The 25,006-nt window shown below is 39.7% G+C and overlaps 1 protein-coding gene and 1 long non-coding RNA gene across 3 annotated transcripts in view; both read left to right on the top strand.

Annotated features, from left to right (window-relative positions):
• Positions 1 to 78: 78 nt before the first annotated feature.
• The window catches only part of SESN1 (sestrin 1), an 85,161-nt gene continuing 60,233 nt past the window's right edge, over positions 79 to 25,006 (top strand). Inside the window, exon 1 of one of the 2 annotated variants that reach the window (XM_037391241.1) lies at positions 79 to 798. In XM_037391241.1, the coding sequence (XP_037247138.1) occupies positions 517 to 798 (282 nt within the window). In that variant the 5' untranslated portion in view covers positions 79 to 516. The remainder of the gene's footprint in view (positions 799 to 25,006) is intronic. The other variant, XM_037391244.1, reaches the window with a different exon arrangement.
• LOC119149686 lies at positions 3,812 to 14,263 on the top strand. The gene is made up of 3 exons (XR_005104831.1): positions 3,812 to 10,560; positions 10,667 to 10,811; positions 12,702 to 14,263. It is a non-coding gene; the product is annotated as an uncharacterized LOC119149686 (long non-coding RNA).

The raw sequence follows: 25,006 nt of genomic DNA, 5'->3' as shown, positions 1-25,006 counted from the left end.
TGCGGGCTCCCCGTTTTGGGCGGGTCTAGTTCCTGCCCATTCCTCCCCCTGCCTCCTCCCCCCCCCCCCCCCCCCGCCCGGCTGAGGGGATCGTCGAGGGTCTGTGGCGGCGCGGCCCGGCCCGGCCCCGGCGGGGAGGGCTGAGGGGGCCGCTCCGCGCCGTGGCGGAGAGGCAGGGCGGGGGCCGTCCCCTTCCCTCCATGCCTGGGGTGGGGAGGAGGAGCCGCTGGCGCCGTGGGGTGGTGGCTGCCCCGATCCCCGCCGGGAGAGGCGAAGCCCCAGCAGCGTTGCTCGCTCGGCAGCCCCGGCGTCGGTGGGCGGCGGTTGGCGGGGGCGCCCGCCGGGGGTGAGGGAGTTCCCGCCCGCCCTGCCCCCCATGCGGCGCAGGCAGCGGTCTCTCCGCCCGCCGCCGCGTTTGTCGTCTTTGTGGGCGGGTTGGCGGCTGCCGGGAGCCCGCCATGGGGCAGCCGCGCCGGGGCTCCTGAGGCGGCGGTGGGGAAGCAGGCGGACGGCCCCATGGAGGAGCGGGAAGGCGAGGTGCGCTGGGACGGGCTGTGCAGCCGCGACGCTGCCACCCGCGCCGCCGCCTTGGATACCATCGGGCAAGCCGTTCTGCGCCGCAGCGAGACCATCGCTCCCGTGGCGGCGGTGCCGCCTGCCCGTGCCGCCGACGGGCTCCTGGTTCCCGCCGCCCGCGACGGGCTGAGCGAGGTGCTGGCCCGCCTGCTCATGCTCTCCAAGCGCTGCCCTTTCCCCGACGTGAGGGAGAAGAGCGAGGCGATCCTCAGCGGGGTGCAGGTAAGCGGGGCAGCCCCACCTTTCGCTGCGGGACGGGGCCGAGAGCCGCAGGGCCGGTCCCACGCAGGGCACCCTCGGCGAAGAAACATTTGGGAAAGCGTTATTAAAAGGTGGGGGAAAAGCGCCAAGTTTCGGAGCGCAATCCGGCAGCGAGGTTTAGCGATGAATGGCTGGAAAAGTGGCTGATCGTCGGGGCATCCCGAAGGAAGTGCTAAAACGACAAACTGTAATGCTCTAGTTTTAGTCTGTATGACCAGTGCTGTGATACTGCCAGTCGGCTTTAATGCAGAAGCGGGAAGGATTTGGGTATTAACGTTTTCGAGGCTGTCAATTAAAAATATAAATCGGTATGGGAAGTTTTTCAGCTTTTAAAAGATATATGAGCTTCAAGGCTATTAAAGCAGAGCCTGTCAAAGTTCCCTTTTTGTTGTTTATTGGTAAACAGTTTCTCAGTTGGAATCTTGAGATTCGTATTATTTTCTATAGCTCATAGGCAGTCTAACCAGTAGAGGATTGCATTTGCTGACCTTTTATGCTAACAGAAATAAATGTTTCTTTGTACTCTTCCACTGTTACAGTCTAATTATAGTTATTGCGTTGCAGTTCTTTTGCTCACCTAAAGTTTTTGCACAGGTCTTGAAATTCTGATACAGGGCTTGTATCAACGGGCTGAGCAGCACTGTTAAAAATACTACTTGCTGCAGAGTAGGAAAAGGAAATTCAGATTATTCTTTTAATCACAAGTGCATACATAAAACTGCTTGGAGTTAGCTGCCTGATTGCCATTATTATGCTTTTTCTCTCTAAAGTTTAACAGGTTTAATAATTTAATATAGGGGAACCGGGGGGTGGTGGTGTAAAAATACATAAACATTTTTATATGTGCACTCAATACACATATATGTATCATATATAAGCATTATATTTTATAATAGATATTAAAAATACACATATGTAAGTGTTTTAAAGGAACTTGCATATCGATCTGTTTTTGCTCTGTCCTACTTTGAAGTTGCTCAGATAAATTCTGGGTTCGGATTATTGAACCTGAGAGAGGCTCTGTTTATTTTGTCTAACTCGTCAATAGTGTGCAATGTGGTAAATATGGTATTTTATATTTTATACAGTTTGGGCTGTATAAGGCATTTTTCTCTAAGCAGATTTTGTCAGTAGAAGCTATCAATACAACAAATAATCTGTATCAAAGGTTTGACAGTTACTGCTTTTCATTAGAAGCCCAAACCAACAAACTGACGACAAAAAAAACCCAATTTGAATATTCGAGTTGGAAACTTAATCTGGCACCTCTGCATCGGCATCTTCCCTGTTAAAAGTGAGCCCGTTACCAGTGAGAATGATGAGTCACTGAACAGACGGCTAAGGGAAGACTTGCTTTCATCAGGCTCAAGTTATTGGGCTATTCAAAGGCCAAACAGGTGGTAATCATTCACATAAGTCTCTGGAGGACTCCCTTTTAGGTTTTTATGTATGAAGTTACTGCATGTGGAACTATGAGTCGTCTTCAGAAACTTTGTTACTTGCTTTTTTTAAATAGGCCAAAACGATCCGGCGGAAATTAAGTCTGTCTTGATAGAGTGAGTGCAGGTTCACATCCTATGGTTGTAGCTGGCTTGATTAATAAAAAAAATCTGAAAGATATAACAAATGTGAGACCAGTTGTTTACACACAAGCTGCAGTAAAGGTTTAACAACAAACTAAGCAAAATAAAATCAAATACATTAAGCAAATCTTTAAAAGCTGCTTTTGTAACTTTTCTTTTTAGGGAGTAGATCTGAGAGAAAAGTATTCTATATTCTATGACTGTAGAGTGGCAAGTCTAAGTTCTTATGGCTGTACTCATAAATGAAAATTTTTGTTGTAATCTTTGGATCAGCATTTGTGGAAGAAATAATCCAATCCAAGTTTTCGATTTTGGATGCTGCAGACTATTGTCAGGCATGAAATGGTTTTCTGTTGACTTCATGGCCAGGAGGAATTTTATTTAAATATCTGCAATGAAGATGGCAGATAAAGCATAAAGTAAACTATTAAATTAAATATAATTATCCCATAGAACTCATGGCTTTCAGCAGTGATTCTATATGTAGTTTAGTAATATCATAAGAATGTGAAATTCTGTTCAGAACAGTGTCAATACTAAAAGGCTCGTTTGTATTACTTCAGCTCCCTATCTTGGGATATGAAACAATCTTTGAGTCCACAGCAATATGTACTGTTACGCTGTCTTAAGCCTTATTCCCTGTCAAGTTATTAAATGACATAGAGCCAAGGCCAGGAGAGGCAACTGAACTCAAAAGTTCTCCTGGAAACTGGTGCTGCCCTCCTCCTCTCTCTTGTGGGACGGTCTGACTTGGACTAGTAGTCTGCGCCTGGACTGATACTTTTTTCTCCCCTTCCCATGAAATGGAGAATTGTAAAATGTGTTTTCTTCATCTTTCTGCCCTGCATACAGGATAGTCAGTGAGAAAATCAAATATTTGAATTTTCCCTGTGGCCTGATAGCTGTTTCTTTCTTGGGCTAGTGCCCTCTTGTGTGTTGGGGTGGTCAACAGATACTTCGGCATGAGCCATCTATACTGCTGGTGTTTTTGCAGCTTTGTGTTTGGAGTGAATTGGTGTAATGCATTATATGGCAGTTGTAAGCTGCAGGCTTGGCAGCAGCCTGTGTGCCAGCATGGCATGCCTCTAAGCCCATTTTTTGTTGTCATCTATTTTTTTTTTTTCCTCTTTCTGGAGAAAAATTTCTTTGAAATATGGTGGAATCCTAAATATGTAACTTTCTTCTTTGCTATTAATAAATAGTATTATTAATGCTATTATTAATAAATAGTATCACCTGTATCAGGATCTATAAAAGTAAATTATTGCTCAATGTAAATTCCTGTTGATTTGACTTATATTCAGGATGAGTTTTTTATTGTAGGCTTTATATATTTCTATGTATAATAATATATATATTTTTGGCCTAAGAGAATATATCTAATTCTCATTTAGATTAGACAAGGTTTTTTTGGTAGGAATTATTACAAAGACAGTATCTGCAGACCAGCCCCCGTTTTTCTAATTAATACTCTCTTGATTTTGTTAATAAAAGCAAGGTCACTAAAGTAACTTTGACCAAATATATGTATTTTTAAGTATTTTAATGGTATTTCAATTGCAGTGCTTTAACAAAGTGAAAAGAGTTTGAATGTTTGCATATGAAAATATTTTGAGTGGGTTTTGAGATAAAACCCCAAATATATCATAGTTTTTTGATAACTTCTTGCATATGCAGTATTTTGCACATAAGCGTATTGCTTATGACCTAGTAGAACAGCAGGTCATTCCACCTAGTATGCTAGGTGTCTGCACACTGACACAAATATATGGGAAGTGAAAAGCAGTGGAAGGTCTTTAACACATGATTGCTGAAAGTATTCTGCCCAGCCTTAATTAGATCAATCAGATGTATGTGCCTGGACTATAAATAAAAGGTGTATGTCAGTAGCTGGAGAGGAATCATTGGAAGTATGAGATTTGCTAGTTAAAACTCATAACAGTCTAGTATCTTTTGGAAGAGACTGAGCAGAACATATTGCTTTGTATGTAATTTTACAAAAACAGTCTTTTAGATTAACAAAGAGAATACATAGATGGGAGGCAGGTTCTGTAGGAGTGGCAAGATGTTAACCTCTGTAGCATAAAGGATGACAGAACAGCAGAATAAAACCCACAAATGTCAAAAAGTTTAGAATTTGACATGTAAAGCTTGATTGGGAGGGCAAATATAAGGAAGAAAGAAACTGTTCAATCTCTTTGAGATGTAGTGGTAGGAAACACTTTCATTGAAGGGGAAAATTCATAACAAAAAAAGAGCTTTGTTCTCTGTTGATCTCTTCATTGATGTAAGCACAAGAAACATACAGAAAATGGGTATCTGTATGCTGAAGATGCACGTGAAATGCACGAAGATATGTGAACAAAACTGGGACATAATGAGAGTAGCTAAAAGGGCTATTGGAAGAAAGCAAGAAATAAAAGATTCAGAGAGTAATGGATTAAATATAATGGTGAGGTGATTGAAATGTTCTCTGAAATGGTGAATCCAGCCTGTGTAGTTATATAGTGATAAAAGTGTAAATAGTACTCTCCTAGGCTTGGGAGGAGGAGGGTGCCAAAACTGTAGGTTACTTGGATAAGCAACATATTTTCAGTCTGGTAGGGCCTGATGAAATTCAGTCTGAGGTGCTTAAAAAAACCAAATAAACAAGCTGAAGCCATCTCATATAGTGGATAGCAATCTCAAGACAGTGAAGTAGTAGATTAAAAAAGAATAATGGTGTATACCTCTTCAGTATGGGCTAAGAGGAAACCAGTGAATTTTAACTTTAGCTCAAAGAATAAATACTGGAGCAGTGACGAAACGCATTTTTAGTGCCTAGAAAAGAGGTTGAGCAACAGCTAAAACAGACTTATCCAGGATAAATAGTTTAAATCCAGTACTGATTTCTGCTTCTGTGATGGAGTAACAGGCCTTGTGGTGCTGTAATGTTAGTATGTTGATGTACTGGCGTCCTCAATATTCACATAATATTTTCATTAATAAGCTAGGGAATTATGATCTAGAAACTGCTGTGCAGTGAGTAAAATTAGCTGGAAAATCATCCCCAGAAGGTAAGCAATGTCAGGTAGCAAGTGCTGGTACAGATTCTACAAGGTCCTGTACAGCATGATCTTGATTAATCAAGTTTTGCACTTTATGAATTGCAGATTACAAGCTGGGAAGGAGGGTAAGAATACTAGAGAGAAGCCATAGAATTTAAAAATATGTTAATGGTTAATGGGAGCTTGTATGATATCTTCTAGACCTCTGATTTTTTGTGAAGAAAGTTTGAAGAAATTGGTGGTGGTATGATCAGCTAAGAAGGAGGCTAAGACAGTATGTTCCCAAATAAATGGGGATGGAGGGGATGAAAAGACTGCTGCAAAAAGAAGAGAAACATGAGCTAGTATGAAACATCAGTTGATCTAAATTCCAGCAAGACTTGAGTTAGACGTTCAGGGGAAAATTTCAAGGATTAGGATAGCAAAGCAGTGGCATAGACTGTTTGGTCACGTTCATCACTAAAATCTTTTCTAAACTGTTCTTAAAGGTCAGGCAGGAGTTACATGCTTATTTGATCTCACCCTGGGAAAGGCAGAACATTACTAACTGACGATTTTTCCTTCCAGCCTCTCTTTCTGTGTTTTGTGTTGGTAACTGCTTGGGGGGACACACACTCTCTTAAGTGCTTTCCCTTTGATCTCCAAGACCATATTTACCAGTTACATAGCACTGGAATTTGTGGTCTGGAAAGCAGCAGGTGGGCTTGCAAGGACTTGGAACACCTCCTTGTTTTCTTAGGTCTGTTGTTCTAGTGGATAAATCTAACAGAACCCCGTAGTTTGCAGAGGGCTCTATGGCATCTAACAAGAGGGGTCACGGCAGCAACATACTATCTATATCCTCTTGTATTATAACCTTCAGGCACTGTCTGTGACCTAGGCTTGTGCGGCAGTGGATATGGAAGGGAGTACCCTTACCTTTCCAAATCCTGGCAAAATACTTGTATGGATTTAAATTAAATGAGCATCCAGAAAGGATGGGAAGACTTCCAGTCACAGCCAGAGCAGGCATCCAGTCCTCTTCCTCTGCCACAGCGTGTGGGACAAAAAGCCTCTGCCAGGAGAGGAGGTAGTAGTTCCCCTGTGTATGTCCATAAAGGATAAAGTAAGAGTTACTTTTCTGTTTCATTGCTAAATTTTTCTCACAGTAGAGTTCACTATCTCTTTGCTTTGTGTATGTGCCACGTCTGAGTTCTGTGGTGCCTGCTTGTTAAGAGTAATAGGAGTGAAACTCAAATATGCTCCTTGCTCTCAAATGGTTTATCCTGATGACTGGTGTTACAGGAGACTGGCTAACTTTCCAAATCTTTAATCTGCGTTTGGTGTAATCTTTGATAAATGATTTCATAACTTTGTCTTCAGTCTTTAGCCTTTCTGCACAACAGAAGTAACTTTAGTGAACTTTGAAGTCTCTAGCTAGGCACGTCTGTTAGGTTGTGGGATATTTTTTTTTTTTCTTGTTCAAGTTAATTTGACTGTGGCCTATTGCATGATAGTGATGTTGTCCTGTGATGCTTACTGTTGGTCAGTCACCATGGAAAGGTGTCTCAGATGAAACTTGCAGTCTGTTCAAGTCTACGAATTTAAATATAGTATCCTTACTGCTGGTGGTGAATCTAATCCTTCTGGAAGCTGACTAGTCTCCTTGTAAATGCCAGTTTCCAAATGGCTTTGTTTCCCATAGTACTCTTATGTACAGTGAATGAAAACATAGTTTTTTGTGAGTTCAGAGCAGAAGTATGTTCTGACTCTTCCAGCCATTAGGTGGAATGGGTTTAATTATGTATTGTAGGGTGCTGCCTTCAGAAGTCACGTCACTGCGAGATTGCTAGTTTAGGAAACACTTGTCTGTTAGGGTTACTTTTATGGTGTTCAGATACTCTTGCTCTTCTCAATATCGGGAGAGATACTGAAGTAATGACATGCTGTACTTAAATGATTAGGCTTATTTACAGCTTCTGCTAGCCTGCAAAAAGAACTGTACCTCTGTAGTATTTACTGTAAACATGTTCTGATGATGAGTCTGTATCATATGTATGTGGCGAGGTTGGCTGGAGAAGTTAAGGGAGAAGACTTAATCTTGACGTGCCAGGGAATGTTCTAAGCAGGAGTGTGAACATATTTTTTTAAAAACTTAAATTGTCAATAGTCCTTAGATTGCCTTATCTGACTCCTCCCTCCTTCAGCCTACTTGCCTCCTTTCTAAAGGCTTCAGTCTGTTTTAGGAGAGACAAAGGAAAATTTTCTTTTGTTGAACTTGTCAACTACAGAATTGACTGACCCTGAGAATGTCTTTGGTTGGAATAAAGAACTGCTTGAAAACAGTGGAGGTTCTCAAAGTGATGTAAAATAGGGTATCTGGGTCACTTCTAATGCTGTTTCTATGTTTGGAGCCTTTCCATAGTTTTCCATGCTAGCTGTATGCCATTCTTCTTGTATGGAAATGAGCTTTGCTTAGTCAACTTTTTCTTATAATTGTTTGGGATAACTTGATCTGTAAACTTATGGGTTTATGTGGTTCTGCTGAATTGATTTTCAGGACATTGTAACTAGACTTTTTATTTTCAAAAGAAGTCAAGAGTGAAGCACACATTTGATAATATTGGCTTGGTTGCTTTTTTTTGGCTGCTTTGACATGCTTTAAGCTGAAGAAATCAAACACTAACATTTCCTCATCTCTTATTTACTAATGTGGTAAGCAACTGTAGGGTGTGCATTGGTGGCTTATATATATATATATATAAAGACTCATTTCCTGATTTTTTTTTTTTCATGGAAGTTAGTATCTAGAGATCTATAGAAACCAGAAATGCTTCAACTTGAATGCATTTTGTAAATAACAGCATCTGTTGTTCTGATCTAGCAGTTGCTAAGTCATGAGCTCTGTTCTAGAATTACCTCTAGAAACAGGTAATTCTAAAAGTTGGCCATTCTTTTAACTCATAGCTGGAGACTGTTCTTTCCAGTCTACAGTCATGTATTCTAGTGTCAACTTAGTCCTTTATCTTAAATTATTTTTTTCACTCTGATACTAATGGTGTATGGGTAGCAGTGATCCTCTCTACACTGATTTTGCTAAAATTCTGCTCTACTTTCAGTTGCCAAAAATCTACTTCTGTGTTCTTTTTTAAAAAAAAATATCTTGGTTTTCCCATTTAGTATGTAAATAACTGTCTTCGTTTTGGGATGTTGGTATGTATCTGGATGCTTTTTGCTTACATACAGAGAAATTTTATGCATCTTGATGAGGTGTTCAAATGAAGTGAAAAGCACAGAATTTGGAAGGTTTTAGAAATCAGCGTATGATATGCAAGGTATTAAGTAAAAAAATAATGTATGGACTCCTAGGTTATGTAAAATAATATATCTTCCATTAGCTTGACCAAAGTACATTGTTTAAAAGAAAATTACATTGTCTCACTGTAACAAGCGCAAAGTGAATGTTGAAGAAATGCTTGCTGTTTTGTCATCTTACACTTTTTCTTCAGGTCAGGGTTTCTCCTTTTAAAATAAACATAGTGGAAAAGTACTGAATATACCATTGTGGGACAGAAAAATTGTTTTGAAAGCTTGAGTATATTTTCCTGTGGATACTGAGTGTTTAAATTTCCAAAAATATGGTTTGCTGTCAGTATGGTTTTCTATTCTGGTAAGTTGTTTACAGTTTAAGGGGGTGGGGACGCTTAGCTCTCCCTCCAGAAATCAAGTGAAACATGGAAATCTTCACTTGGATCTACATACATGAATTAAATCCAAACAGTTAAGTGGTGGCTTTTCTCTTGTTTATGACTTTCTTGATGTTTCCAATTACTTTGACTTTTTTTTTTTTCTTTGTTTTCTTCCAGAAAGCTTAGGTCAGATTGCTGCCAAGAGTTGGGTTGGAAGGGTGAACTGGTTTAGTTCTATTTAAACCTAGTAAACCATTAACCATTTTCCTTACTCCAGCTTTATGTAGAAACCAAACTTGTTCTTTCAAGTCATTTTGGGTCAAAAGTGTCACCCAGGGTTGTGTACTAGTGCTGAATATTACCCCAGAATACATTGGGCTAGTATTATTTTTAAAATAGAGGTGTTGCTAGAATGCATGCTGCTACTTACGTCATGTAATCTGATATAAGCCGCCTATGCAACTACAAGAACCTACTTTCAATCAAGGCATTGTGCTAAAGGAAAGCACAGTGCTTCTGAAAACGTGGTTGTTTTTTACTGTAAATTGATTAGAAATTGTACCTTTTCTTCACTTTTCCATGCTTTCTGGTCAGTAATAAGATTTTTCTCAGTTGCAGGTCTTCTCTGGCACGTCCGTTTTCTACCTAAATATGTGACTGGCTCTGTGAGCCTGAGTTTTGAGCCTTGAGGTGTAACAACCTCTTAGTTAATTTTTTTTTCCCTTGGATATTCTTGCTTGCTATTGAATTGGTTTAAAAGTTATTATTGTGGAATAGGTATTTTAGTTAAGAATTCCTTAACTCCTAGAGAATAAACATGGAATAGTATGATAGTTGTTCAAAGGAGGAACAAACTTGAAAATGGAAACTTATTTAAAGCTCTGAAGCCTTTCCTGTGTGCTTTTTGGATTTTTTTTGAAGGAGGGAGAGTAACCTTTTTTCTGAAGATTGTTTTGTGTTACAGCTTGTTGCTGAGCCTCTTCTGTTCCTGGTGTTTTGGTGCAACAAAACTTTTAGCTTTAAAATGCAGCCTGTTTGCCAACAGTGCATTCCATTGAGATTAAACTGTTTGTTTGGATTTTCCATTTATTTAAATTTTAGTTCTAATCTACATTTGCACTGATTTCCATGTAGAAGTAAGACTGAAATGAGGAAATTTTTTTTCTCAAACTTTCTATTTCTCTGAATTTTAAGTTAATGCTGAGTGCAGATATGCCCATTTAACAGTACTAAATAATTGGCAGCTGTCATGCATGTAACTTTCTGGAGCCCATCATGTTACGAAGGTAAGTCTTTACTAGGACAAAACTGCTTTTAGTATTTGCCCTAACTTCATATGTGTCCATTCTGTCCTTCCAGCTTGTGTTGCAGAAAAGGTTTTGGAAGCATTTTAACTTCACTGAGATTACTTTTTTTTTTAAAGAGGTATGTTTATAACAGCAGCATGTATTTACCTAGCAATTAATGGATAAATAGCATTCTATAAAAGAAGTTTAATTCTGACATTTTTGTTGCTACTATTCTGTTTCAGGATGTAGGAAAAGAAGCCAAATGGAAATGTTTTTGTCTGGCTTTTAGAAGACATTGTTATCTTGGCTTCTGGTGTTCTGCTTTTCTAGCTTCAGAACGTGGCAACTCTGCTTGGCTGAAATTGTGTGGAATCTGTTGGAAGAAGAGTATGTGTAAATTGGGAAGGTCAAATGTTGCTTCTCTTTCTTTCATTACTTGGTGTTAGGCCTTTCTGTTAAGGATTCAAGTTTTTGGGTAAGATTTCACTAGGAATGAAAGCTGTGTTTACTGTTTGTGTTGCACAATGTAAAATATCTTGAAATTTTAGATTCTAAAGGTTGACTCTTTATAGTTCATGCATTAAGTGAATAGCTGATACTGAAGCATAGACTATTTGTGGGTTTTCTACTTTTTCATTAACTAGTATGTTTGCTCACACTGGTGAAAGTGTTGGGGGAAATGCAGTTGTCATACACTCTGAATTCAGTGTGCAAATCATTACTCCTAAGGGCAGTGGAAAATATGGCTGCTTCATAGGGCTTTGAGTGAAAAATTATTTTTATAGTAATAGGCTGTGGTGTGCTTCCCATGTATGTGGTTTGCACCTATGTTTGTCCTCTCTGAGCCAGAGGCCTGCATTAGAGGGTTCAGCAGTGCAGTATGTCTCACAGATTTGCAGGTTTTGGGGGGAAGTACAGTTCCTATATCCTCTGGGGTAGGGTAGCCACATGGCTCAAAAGGAGTTCCTGGTAGTAATAAATCTTCATGCACGTGCTTAAAAACATGCTATGACAATTGAGATTCTTCTAAACATTTCACGTGGAAGCTGAATGACTTGCTGTTCCCTCAAAAAAATAGTTGCTAAAAAATACTTGGGAAGATGTCCTGAGGTTAAAAAAACTGAAGCACTTAACATCTGAATTTATTCTTTGTAAATATCATCTTTTAAACCTGTTCTTGATAGGGTTGAGAAACAGGATTTTTCTAGATGTACACCCACTAATTGTCTGTTTAACGATGACTTCAGAATTAAACATGTCTTCTGAGATATAATACCAGATTTTATGTAGGGGGCAGACCAGTTGGAAGAATTGTTGAGTCTTAAGAAGTAACTTACATATGAAGCAAGGCAAGAAGTCCTTTCTTCTGGTCAGTGTGTTCACTCAAGAAGGAAAGATTCTTGGACTTCAATTTTTAATATTGATAGATTTCTAAATGGATCTGTAGTGACATGTAAGTCAGTAACAGTGTTGTTTAATTAAACAGAAATGGCATTAAGGTCAAATACTGGTCAAAAATACAATTTTTTTTCCTCAGAAAACTTAAAGTAAATTTTTCATTTACAGTTAATATTAACTGTAGAGTCACATGACTATGGAGGAAAAATTGGGGACAAAATAGACCTTTGAAGTGGACTGTTCAGTCTGTATCCCAGAAAGAAGACTTGGAACTTTTTTGTGTCAGTGCAAATAGTCATTTCATCTCAGTTCAGCTAATCAGAAATTTCTGAGAGACCTTGCAAATGCTTACTATACAGCCTGAGAAGCTTTCTCTGAAGGTTCTGTCCTGTGTGATGAAGTCTGGTCTGTATGTGGAGATTCTATAGCAGTAATACTTTGCATTGCTTATTTCCTATTTGCGCACTGAAGTTGGCAGGAAGATGCCTCAGTTGGGAGATCAAGTGGGCCATATGCCAGAGTGGTAATCTGATGGTGACCTTCACTGTGTGTTTTCCCAGTCTCTTGTGCAGTAGCAGTCCAGCCAAAGCAGAAATCTGGCCATTGCTGGTACTTGGCATTGTCTGGAATGGCTTAAAATTTGTCTTGGTACAGTTGCTAAATAGCTTGTTATTGTGAAGGGATGGGCTAGAGAGAAAGATACTCTTTCTTCTGGGTTACTACAAAATATTTTCTAGATTTGCCAAGTAAATATGCTGTGAGTTAGCCCCTTGGATGTAACAGTCTCACCTTGGCTGCGCTAGTGCTGAACTGACTGGAATTATGTAGGGTTGGACATAGGATTTCATAGTGGTCTTTCTTTTACCTTTCTGTTTACAGCTGGACGAATTTGCAACAGAGACAGATCCTCTGTCACTTGCTGATGGTGAAAGTAGTTAATCTGATGCCAGTTCTGTTAGGACGCTAAATGGGTATGCTATCATTTTTCCAAAATACTATGTGCTTAAATTATATTACAAAAAACTTTTTTCTTTATACGTAGTTGATCTAGGCAGCTGTAAGGAGATACCTTCTTGATTCTGTAACAGAAAAACATATAAATCTGTATCATCTTGAGTGTTACTATAAATTCAGCAGAAAAATTAATACTAATCTTTAAATATTTGCTGTATATGATTCTTGAATATTTGTTTACAAATAACAGAGTAGACAATTCAACTAGGTAGGACTTGTAAAAAAAACGCAGAGTTCCTTTGTTGTCCAATATTTCCAAGAAACGTAAATGGAAATCAAACTGGAAAGAGCATATGCTGTAAGTTGTTATTAAGTATATACAATATAGTAAGAGGCAGGCAATTTAATGAAGAACTAACTATGTTCTTAAGGCAAGCATTATTTATTTAATTTTGAAATAGCATGGAGGGATTTTTACGAGGGATAAAATCATGCAGAATAACTTCTTCTGTAAGTAACAGAAGGCATGGATAGTATCATTTAATGGCCCCATTTGAGACATGATTCCTTTATCTGGTACAACAGTAGATTCTGATGTTCACTGAAATCAAGGACTCAGTCTCTTAGAGATTAAGACAGTCTTAATGTGGGTAATAGAATTTGTAAGCTATCTTATGTTTAAAATGAGTGATTCCTCTTATGTAGTTTGTGCTTTTGAATACTGAGCTCTGTTTGGGAAGTATTGAACCCTGAGACTTTGAGATGGCAAGGGGAAGCTTGTTCCTAAGAAGTTACTGGAATTCTTAACGATTCTGAAGGTTAGAATGAATGAGGAATTGAACCAGCATGCTGTATAATATTCTGCTGCAACAATCTGATTATTTTAAGCAAACAGAGAAGAGAAATGGCTATTATGTCTGGCAGTTGGTTTCCTTCACTTAATTAGATAGGATAATGACTCTGTCTTTACAAGAGTATGGTCTGAGTTGGAAATCCAGAGCCATTTGCAGGAGAGAATCCTATATAGGATATTGAAGCAAATTATAAAGCTTTAGAAATGTCTTATAACAATCTTTTTTGTTTCTCTTGTAGTAGAAATAAGTCTAGGAAATATGTGGGACAGGTTATTTAACAAAACATGGATAAAAAATGGGTTGTGTCCGTCCCCTGTCCGTCCATTCACTCCCCCTTGGCTCTGTATTTGTATTGGTTTTCCATGGCAAGGTTTTGGTAACAGGGGGTTACAGGGGTGGCTTCTGTGAGAAGCTGCTAGAAGCTTCCCCCATGTATGACAGGGCCAATGACAGCTGGCTCTGAGATGGACCCGCTGCTGGCCGAGGCCGAGGCCATCAGCAGCAGTGATAGCACCTCTAGGACAGTGTATTTAATGACAGTATGTATTAAAAAGACAGTATGTAGTACTGGGCAACACTAGCAGCAGTCAGAAGAGAGGAGTGAGAATATGTGAGAGCAGCAACAGGGTCAGTGAAGGAGGAGGTGCTCCAGGCACCAGCCCATGGTGAAGCCTGAGGCAGGCAGGCTGTCCCCCTGCAGCCCATGGAGTGGAACGCTGGAGCAGATCTCCACCTGCAGCCTGTAAAGAACCCCATGATGGAGCAGGTGGATGCCCAAAGGAGGGTGTGACCCGGTGGGGGACTCATGCTGGAGCAGTCTGTACCTGAAGGACTGAATCCCCTGGAAGGGACTCATGCTGGAACAGTTTGTGAAGAACTGCAGCCCATGAGAAGGACTCACACTGGAGAAATTAATGGAGAACTGCCTCTCGATGGAGGGACCCCACACTGGAGCAGAGGAAGAGTGTGAGGAGCCTCCCCCTGAGAGGGAAATAATGGCAGAGACAGCTGTGATGAACTGACCACAGCCCCTGTTCCCCACCCCCCTGTGATGCTCTGGAGAAGGAAGAGAATTCAGGAGTGAAGTTGAGCCTGGGAAGAAGGGAGGAGTGGGGGGAAGGTGTTTTAAGATTTAGGTTTTATTTATCATTATCCTACTCTGCTTTGAATGGTAAGAAATTAAGTTCTGCAAATTGAGTCTGTTTTGCCCATGACAGTAATTGGTGAGTGGTCTCCCTGTCCTTATCTTGACCCATGAGCCTTTCATTATATTTTCTCTCCCCTGTCCTGCTGAGGAGGGGAGTGATGGAGCGGCTTTAGTGGGCATCTAGTGTCAAGCCACCACCATATTTCTACTAGTTTGGTGTGTTTTTAGAAAGTGAAGTTTAGAGTTTGCTTGGTTGTTTTGAAGATGACTGGTGTATCCAAATAAAAATTTTTTTGTGCAAGTGTACTGCTTTTGACAAAGTGCTTTCAAGAGGAAGGCTTCTTCAGTAACAAGTGAAAATCCCATGAAGAGTAGAAAGAAAAATAGGCTTAGAATAGCCAAAACCTATGTGCATGAGGGTCTCTCATCTCAGTCTGTGCTTTGCCCCTCTCAGATCAGTGACTTGAGAGGGCAGTTTGAAGAGACAAAGTAGATCTTTTCAAGCAGTAGAAATTGTGCATTTTCTTTAAAGAACTAAATATCTTAGAACACTTGCCTTGGATGTATGAGTATCCCATTCAAGCATGAGTGGGATCTGGACTGAACTAGAATTTGAAACCTGGTCTGACTCATCTCAAATAAGAGACCTGACTTGGTCCCTGGAGGTTTTGTTTACTGACAGGATGTCAGATGGAGAAATAAGTACCCGAGGCCTTAAAACTTCCTCAAGTTAGGAAAAAATAGCAGTTGTCCAGCTGCTGTGAAATTAATTTGTCTCAGTGCAAAAGTGCTTATATTACAGCCAAAGTGGTGACGAAATTTCTAGGGCCCTCTGAGGTAGGGTGAAGGATTTTACCCAACTAAGTAGTTGTAATACAGTTTTTGGATTAATGAGGTGAGCTGAGCAAGGATTTTGATGAAGATTTGAACACGCTAAAATTAATTTTGCCAATCAAGATGTTTACTATTTATCTCCTGTGTCTTTTTAGAACACTTCTAAATATGTTAAATTCAGAAACCTAGGATGAAGTACATACAAATATGGTTTGTTTATAAAGTTCAGCTACTGGGATCTTTTTTTGGAGAGGGGAAAATAATAAATTATATTGTGCTACAGAAATAGGTCAGAATTTTTTTTATACCACAAGGGCAAAAAGATTTTTCTTTATTCAGATGAGGTTTGTATCCCTATATCCCTTATTATCCTTATTATGATTTTAAACAAATCTGTTTAATTAAAGATTGTTGTGGATGGCTTCTCCTCCCCCCCCCCCCCCCCAAGAACTGGAGTATTTTTTGTCTTAGCAATAGTGTTTTGGCCATTTACTGTCACATTTGCAGTGTTTATGAGGGTAGTTACGTTATTGCCATCTGATGATCAAAGAATTATGGATGAAAAATAATTGGCAGGTATTTAATCAAAAATGTGTACAACAGCCAATTTTGACATTATCCTGAAAAAAATTCACAACTGCTTAATGAATTAACAAGACTGCTCATGTGTGGTACAGTGAAGCATACATGTGTTTGCGGGACTGAAGCTGTGTGCTGATTGGTCTGTCCAAAAGCATCTTGATACCTTGCTGCAGGATTCTATTTCAAAGCAGCATTAGTACTTCCTTTTATAATGAACAATTTTGTATTTCCTCCTACAGGTTTCAGGTTTCCTGGACCTTGTGTGGCCTTAAGGTTTGTGATCACTGTGCCAAGCTGACAGTCACAGTCGTCTCTTAATCTGAGAAGTTACATCGTGAATAGAGAGGTGTAGGAAGAGATTTTGGATATGCCAGATCAAGCCCAGAAGAACACTATATTTGTGTGGTGGTGTACCTTTTAGCAGGTCCTAGGATGTTAAGTGTAATATATAAATGCAGCTGCAGTGTTTTTAGGATCAAATTGGCTCACTGATTGTGGGCTACCAGGTGTGCCAGTTACCATAGCAATAAATAGATAAAGCCTGTGCCAGTGCTTACAGTTATATTAGGTTAAGGATATTCTTGCTCACTTGAGCATGCTTCATAGCATTCTACATGGGAAGGGTTTAATAGCAGGTAGCAGTCTTGAGACGACAAGCAGTTCAGCTCTGCTAGGCTTCTTGGAGACAGGAATAGTAGTTTTTTAGATCTCTAGCTGTACTGGAGCAAACAGTCTTCTTTGGATAGTACCCATATCGTTTTGTTTCTTACACAGGTTTGTTTTAATGTGTAGGTCATCTAAATTAACTGAAGCTGATGCACCCACTGCAGAAAAGTTGTAATGAATTTGAAGGAACACTTGGGGGAGACTTCATGTCTCATGTTTTATTTCCATTTGTTGATTTGTTTGAAGTAACATCACTGCAAATTGAAATGTATAATTCTAAAACTCCTGAAAAATGAAACTTTTGTCCTTAACTTACTGTCCTGAAACTTACTATTTTTGGTTACAGAATAGTAACCTGAAAGCTTCTTGAGATGGGGCATGTTTTTAGGTATTTTTTGTTGGTGATGATATCTTACTAGTTTTCTTCAAAAATTAGTAACTGAGTGACTTTTCTACCTAGGTATGAAAGTTGTGGGGAAGGGAGAAGAGGCATATGCATGAATAAGTTTGTAGGTGGACCAGAGCACTGTAGCACTTCATGTATTAGTTATGAATGCTTACCACTATACTCAAGTTGCATGCCTATTTCTATTTTAATTACTGATTTTTCAGTATCTCAGTTTTATAAGGAATTTATCTTCAACTGAAGCTTCCCAGATTTGATCTCTGCGGTGTTAATCAAGACTTTGCACAGATATGTCTTTAAAAAACAAAAATGAAAGTATGCACATACAGCAAGAATTCATCCCTTCTAAACACTGGATTATGCATTCCCACCTATTAGGAAAAAAACCCAACAAACCAGCAACAAAAAACCCTACCAAACTATAGTGATGTTTTAACAATTGAGACAAGTGGGGTCAAAAAGCCAAGGTTTGTGAAGGAAAGTAGTCTTCTGCAGTATGTATGATGATGTCTTCTGTTGCTGACCATGGTGTAGACTTTGCCCAGTCTTATCAGAAAATACTGAAATAGGTACTAGCAGAAAATAACAGCCATAATCAGTCTGTTTTCTTTTTCTGAAGGATCTAGCAAAACAGGGAAATGAAATTGTCAGAGAACTTCGGTGAATAACTGCTAACTTTATTTATGAGCTTAACAATAAAGAATTTTAAATTAGCATATGGCAGCTAACTAATCTTCTAAGTTGAAGATCACAAAAGAGTAGATTCTAGCTGGGAGGAGAGGGCTGTGACATTTCATGTTTTGGAATTTTTTAGCTCATATTAAACAAAATCAGTGAATGTGTTTAAGCTACCTCTAGAATAAAAGAAATTTTTCTGCTGAACTGTATTATCTGTAAAGCAAAATCACGTGTTGCTGTTAGCTACTTTTTTGCTTTATTACAAACAGAGTAAAACTACTGCATTTTCCAGGCTGAAAAAATCTATTTAAATACTGTTAATTGTACGCCATTACGATAGTGGAAAAGATAATTCTTTGTCACTGGCAGCCCATGCTTGCTAGAAGAAACTAGATTATTTGCTCTGTGGCTGTGACCCATGACAAAGGACTTGCTCAGGCGTGCTAAAAGGGACCCTGCATGGTGAAACTTTGTGGCTGCTGCGTTGCATTTTAGCTTCTCTCCTGCTGTATGACTTGATGGCAGGGCCTTCTCCAGCTGAAAGGGCGCTCTCCTTCCTTGCCTCTGGCTGTAGCAAGGACCCAGCAGAGTGCATCCCCAAAGTTTTACTAGCAGGCTAGAATGCATCAGGACATAGGTGGTCTATCTAATTAAAGACGAAGGGGAGGGGGGCGGGCGGGGAAGTCTTGGAGCTTGTAGCCTCTTAGATGAAAATACTCATCAAATTGTTTCAATTCAGACCAGATATTAGGAATAAATTCTTTCTGTGAAGGTGGTGAGACACTGGAACAAGTTTCCCAGAGAAGCTGTGGATGCCCCATCCCTGGAAGTGTTCAAGGCCGGGCTGGATGGGGCTGTGAGCAACCTGGTCTGGTGGAGGGTGTCCTTGCCCATGGCAGGGGGGTTAGAGCCAGATGATATTTAAGGTCCCTTCCAACCCATTCTATGTTTCTAACTCACTTGTGATATGTGTGCAACTGAAAGAGTTACTTGGCTTATATCTTTTGAGACATTTTCACATGCAATACTATACTACTACTTACAGCTCTGGGTATGCATTGGATAGCCTCCTGCAGATGATTTAAATAGTAATTCTGACACTTGGTGTACATTTAGATCATGATTGTGACCAGTTGGTCCCTGCTTTCTTTGTGATACATGCCTCAGTAACAATGAAAAGAGGAGTTTCTGCAACAGGTGGCACAGTAGGAAGAGGTAACCCAAACAGAAGAAGTTTTCCCTATAATAGAAAAGTTGGAATCATCTAGGTAGACTGTCATCAGAATGCTTTGCTTTGCAAACTTGATATTTTTATAGTGCAGGGTTATGGATTTGGGTGGGTTTTTTTTGGTGTTGTGTTTTTTTTTTTAATTTAAATGCAATAAAGTATCTTAAGATTTGTGGCACTTACAGTTAGTGACATGGGGTTTGCTCTGTCCTGTATGATAATTATACAGCAAGACAAAGCTCCTGGTTTTCACTGATTCACTGAAAGGCAATTCTGCAGCCCAAAGACTTTAACTGAGTTCAGAAAGCTCGTATTTATGCCCAAACTCATGGCTTCAGAACTCGGGATCCTTCAGACACTGTAAGGTAAAGTCAGTGAACATCTAGGCAGAACCTCATCAGTGTTGCAGTTTTGAAAGTGGGCAATAGTTCCACACCTATGCTCAAGCTCACTCTGGATCCAGAGATTAAATGTTTTCTTCTCCATCTCCTCTCAGAACTTGCAGAACATGGTGTTCTCAGAGTGTGTTTATTGAAGACCTATCAGATGAGCTTTGCACAAAACAAACCAGAGCTACCCCTCCCACTCCTGAGTAATAGCTTAGTGGTTAGAGCATTCTCAAAGAGTTGAGGACTCCAGGTTCAGCACCTTTTCTGCCTGAGGTGATTCAAAGTCATGTGTCTTACATGCCTAGGCTCACGAGTTTAGAAAATTGAACTAGCTTTTGCTCTTGTTTCTGAGCCAGTGAACATCCTACAGACTGCAGGTAAAGCAGGACTAGAGCAGTTGGAGGTGCTGACAGTGTTGTGATCATTAAATAGCTTAACTTTGTTTAGGGAGGAGAAGATGAAATCACCTCAGGCTTAATAATGACTTGAACTTGGCCTGTATCTTGTTTAAGTGATCTAACCGTGGAGCCAGTCTCTGGGCTTGAGGTTGTGGTCTTGAGTAGATAGATGCAGGTGCATTTTGGTGGTGAGCAGAAAGCTCTAGCACAATGACACATGAGACTGAAGGTCTACTGTTGGCCAGTTTAGGTGGCTTCCAACTTTTGCACATTTCTGTGAATGCTAGTGAAGGTGTTACCCTCTTCAATTTTTGTATAAGTATAATAAATGTAACTTTTGTGTTCCTTGGTGATAGACTACTGTGATCTTTGCTAAGACATTCTGGTGCTGAGGAAGTGGTGTTGTCTAGAGCATCATTGGACTTGTCTCAGTGTAAAATTTGATGTTCCACTAAAGGACTTTTTCCTTTAAATGCCATTTAAAGGCTTCTACATTAGATAACAAAACTGCCTTTGTTGTGTTCCTGTGGTGAGAATGAACATGAAACTTGCAGCTCACAAGCATTTGGACAGGCAGTTGAAAGTGGAAATGTTTTGTCATTTGTTTCTTGCACCTGTTTATAGCACATAGTCTGCTCATCATGCATAAGGGCAATTTTTTTTTTTTTTACCATGGTACAAGTAAGCATGTTTTTCTTCAGTGAGGGTCCTTTCTGAAGGCTCGAGAGCTTTTCCTCTTCCCAGTAGATCTCCAGACTTCTTCCACTTCACACCCCCTCACACCTGAGGGCACTGTAGGTTCATTCTTCCTTCATACTTGAATGGCTCTACAAGCTCTTAGTCGAAGTTGACAAAGAACTGGATGTCTCTTGAATATTTTTTGTGAGTTTTCTCTTTATTTATCTCTAATTTTGGAGAAAAATGTTCAGCTCTAGAAGTTTCCATTAAAGGAAAAAAGAACAGTTCTTTAAAATATTGCTGTTATTTGCATTAAGACTTTGTAGTACAGTTTGGCACCTGGAAAGGAAATAATTGGTGTCAGGTGGACTTGCAATTTGGTTTCAAAACCTGAGTGCAACAAGATGAGTGTAACCTGCACTACTGCAGCTAAGTGGTTGAAATAGGGTTACAGAATCAGCAAGACAGTCTGGAGAAAGAGGAAAACAGTATCAACAAGTAGTGTACACTGTGCTGAGTTTAATACACGGTGAAGCTTAAATTCTTCTTGAAGAGAAATGTATACTGTTGTTGCTATTTAAGTTTTCCCATGCCAAGCTTTTTCACTTGACTGTATTATACAGGAACTAGATAATTGCCATTAAAAGAACCTGAAGTTCTTCCAAGTTTATATTCAGGCCAAATGAAGTCAGCCTTTAGCAAACATGCAACTAGATGACATAATAGCATATATTGCATGCGCAGAGGCCTTTTTGTTCCCCCATCCCCTAATTATATTAAACAATAAGAGATTAAATACATGCTTCTAGCAACACTGTGCTTCAACTCTGTTTAACAGAACTTAATGCAAACATAGATCTATGTGCAGCTGAACCTTGCTCATAGTGGATGGCGGTAAAGTATCCTGACATGCCAGAGGTTCTGTGAACAGTACTGTGAAAATCTACAACCTGAAGAGCAACTGAGTCTTTGTCTGTGGCTGAACTCACAGGGTGTGCTGCAACACTTTCCTTCAAACTCTGGCCTTCTGATTTTAGGGTAACTTCACATGACTGCATGTGAAATAAATTACTGTGAACTTCTGAGAAGCTCATCTGTAAAAACTGACTTGTCTGATTTGCCATGTAAAACATGTCAAGCAGGGAATGTGCTGTCAGTTGCTGTGGTTGAAGTGACAAGGTTTAACTCACAAGACTGGTAAATTGATTGTTTGTGGTTGTGTGAACTCATTCTGGTAACAGCTCTTACTGATGTTTACTTTGCCTTCTGTGTTAAAGCATGCTTGCATGCTAAGGCATATTCCATCATCTTCAAAACTTTTTCTTAAAAGATTTTGGAAAGGAAGGAAGTGTAGCAAATGCAAAACATCAAGTGGTGCTGTAGACAATTATTGGTTTAATCTGTTGGCAGTAGATTAAAGATGATGGTCATCTGCCCCATTTTCCCACAAGACTGGGCTAGTAGTTTTCCCCCCACCTCCTCCAAGTGACATGAATTAGTTACACAACTGCTGGGGTGATTATTTAGTGACCTCCTAGTTGTAAAAGCCTTTATGAATGCCGAAGCCTTTTTTAAATATGGAACTTCAAAATGGTGTGGGTTGGTTGGTTGGTTTGTTTCTGGAATAGCTAGCTTAAAACTGAAGTGTGGCCCATTGTCAGGTTAGCAGGCTTCCTTCGTGGTGATTCCTTCCCTCTTCTGTGGAGTTTTAATCTTCAAAATATCAAATGGAGAAACAAGCAACAAAAAGGAAAAAAAAACCAAAACAAACCAAACCTAGACCTAGCTTTCTTTTTAAGATTGTTACCGGTGTCCTTGGAAGGAGGGAGAGACTCCTTTCAGTCCTTTACAGTGGATTATTACACCTAGAGTATGGAACCAGGGAAAGCAGCAGTGTTTGCAAAGTGGAGTCTAGTGAGACTGTGCTTGTGTAATGATCCACTGCTAGTGCTTGATTTCTCCCTGTTGGAAATCTGGGAATCTTCCCAGCCTAAAAATGTATGTTTATTAATCCATCACACAGTGATTTGCTCCATTAAAGGGCTTAAGATCTTTCTCAGCCAGACCTTCTGGGTTATTAGACCCAGTTGGCTGGGAAAGGGGGGATTTATAGAGATTTAAGTGAGTATAGTTAGACCTGTGCCGGGACCAGAGTTCAGGAATGGCAGACATATAAAGAAAAAGTAAGAAGCTCTTTGGGCTCCTACAGTACCCATTGTCCAAGTGCTGGTTTGTGCGTTCAGCTTTTAGAAAGAGTTACATTATAAGCTGACAGGGGGGAAAAAAAGACTCTGGTATTAGGCTCTCATGGAATAACAATATGGTCCAAGCTCTAACAATTTTAGTAATTTCTTTTCTTACTACTTAGGGTAGAACTGGAGATGTGGTTTTCAGTTCATGACAGTCTAGAAGTTGGCTCAATATCCAGCCTCTTGGAGGAGACACAGGCTTTTGAGCTTGCTGCTTCAGAAGGGTTTAGAGCCAGACAGAGCCTTGTCCGTTGGTTCTGGTGGAGCAGTGCTTGGAGCTGAGCAGAAGTTGTAATGTATGCTACTTGCTTTCTTCTATGAAAATTGAGCTGGAGCAAGAGATGAAGTCTACTTACTGTTCTTGTAGTGGGAAAGCAAAAGGTTTAGGTTGGTGAGGGGAATGAACACAGTAGCTTGTGAAGCTAGGAAGATTTTCTGAAGGTTGTTCAGTGTTATCTCCTTTCACTGGTACACTTGGGGAAAGGAAAATTCAATACTCCATAAAGGCTGTAGGGACAGAAAGGTTTAAGGATATGTTTAAAACTAAAGCAGTATTTTTCAGTAAGTTAGAGCTTTGTTATGGGTGTCTTTATTGGGCATTAGGGAAAGATACAAGGAAAAATTATAACTTATAGTAAATGTAATAAATACCACTTTACACTTTGGGCACCTCTGGCTGATTGCTTGGTGTTCTTGGCCTTGAAAAGCACCCTGTGGAATATGGATATTTCTGCAGAAAAAGTTTTTGAAACCTTCTTGCCTGTTTTAGCCTTTTAATAGTCTGATTACTAAATGGCAGGGAGAAAGAAGGTCATTCCAAGTTAGATTGTTGAGACAACCAAGTAGTGAATCATAACACTAATGCCTATTTTGTGTCAACTGCCAAATCAGATTGTGTTATTGGAATGAAGTAGCATATATCTTGCTAAGGCACAGGAATATTGGCAGTTAGGATCATTTTGCGAAGCTCTACAGCCAGTGAACAGAAGGGGAAAGTGGAACCTGCAAATACTAGAGTGGCAGGTACTGGAAATGAAAGCAATATGAATGGTAAAATCCATTCAGTAAGTGTCTTTATGCCTAGATGAACTGCAGATTAACTGTAGCATTTTTGTTCGAATCCATTGTCAGTGTTAATTAAACTTGCAGGGTATTACTGTTGTAGCCTTTTTAATGCTTACTGTACACCATTGAACTCATCATTGTTTTCCCTATTAATTTTCTTTGAGATAGACAATCTCTGGTGTCTTGATTTGCAGATTCTACTGTCTCAGCTGTCTGTGCATAGATCAAATTAATGTCTACATCTGATGACAACCATAGTATATCCTAAACTGAACTCCATTCACCCTTTCTCTTCTTTAGTCTGTCATCAGGTCTTCTCATTGCTCTTGCTTACAGCTTTGCCATTATCTTACTATTTTCCTATAGTATCTTACACTGTCAACTGATGTGTCAGGAAATCAACATGTTGTTTAAACATCTGTTCAGTTCCACTGGTACTTACTACATTAAATTACTGATTTCTGCATTGACAGTACAGACAGGATCTAACTCTTTGTGCCTATAAAGCATATACCATACCGAGCCTATATCAATAGCAGTCTTTTCAGATTGTACATAGCTGCATTATGCAGGATGTGGGGCTGTAGCAATGCATCCCTCTGCACACGGCATAATAGAAGGTACTGCTAAGGCAGGGCATGAAGGTGGGCGAGGGTGAGGAAATAAAGCAAACAATGTTTAACTGTCTGAAATCCCAAAAGAAAAACTGTCAGCCTGTGGGATGTCACAATGTAGTGTTGCAGTTCCTTGACAGAGTATAACAACTTAGTAGCATCTGCATAAATCTAAGATACGTCTCTAAGAGCTGAAAGCAGATAAGTGTACTAGTATGGAGGTTTTTGGCGTGTGTGTGTGTCCCAAGTTTTGATAAGTCTTTTTCAAGATGCTTGTGCAGAGGCTTTTGACACTGTTTTTCTAGTGCTTACTGGTGAAGCAAAAGAGAACACCTTGGTAGCATGAGTTAACTGTTGCCATTTCACTTCACTTTTAATTTTGCTTTAATTCAGAAGTGGCTAAACATATTCAAACTTCCAAAGAAACTGAATTTAAGACAGG

The sequence above is a fragment of the Falco rusticolus genome, chromosome 6 (genome assembly GCF_015220075.1).
Source record: "Falco rusticolus isolate bFalRus1 chromosome 6, bFalRus1.pri, whole genome shotgun sequence".
Lineage (NCBI taxonomy): Eukaryota > Metazoa > Chordata > Aves > Falconiformes > Falconidae > Falco > Falco rusticolus.
This window is presented reverse-complemented; position numbering and strand designations above follow the sequence as displayed.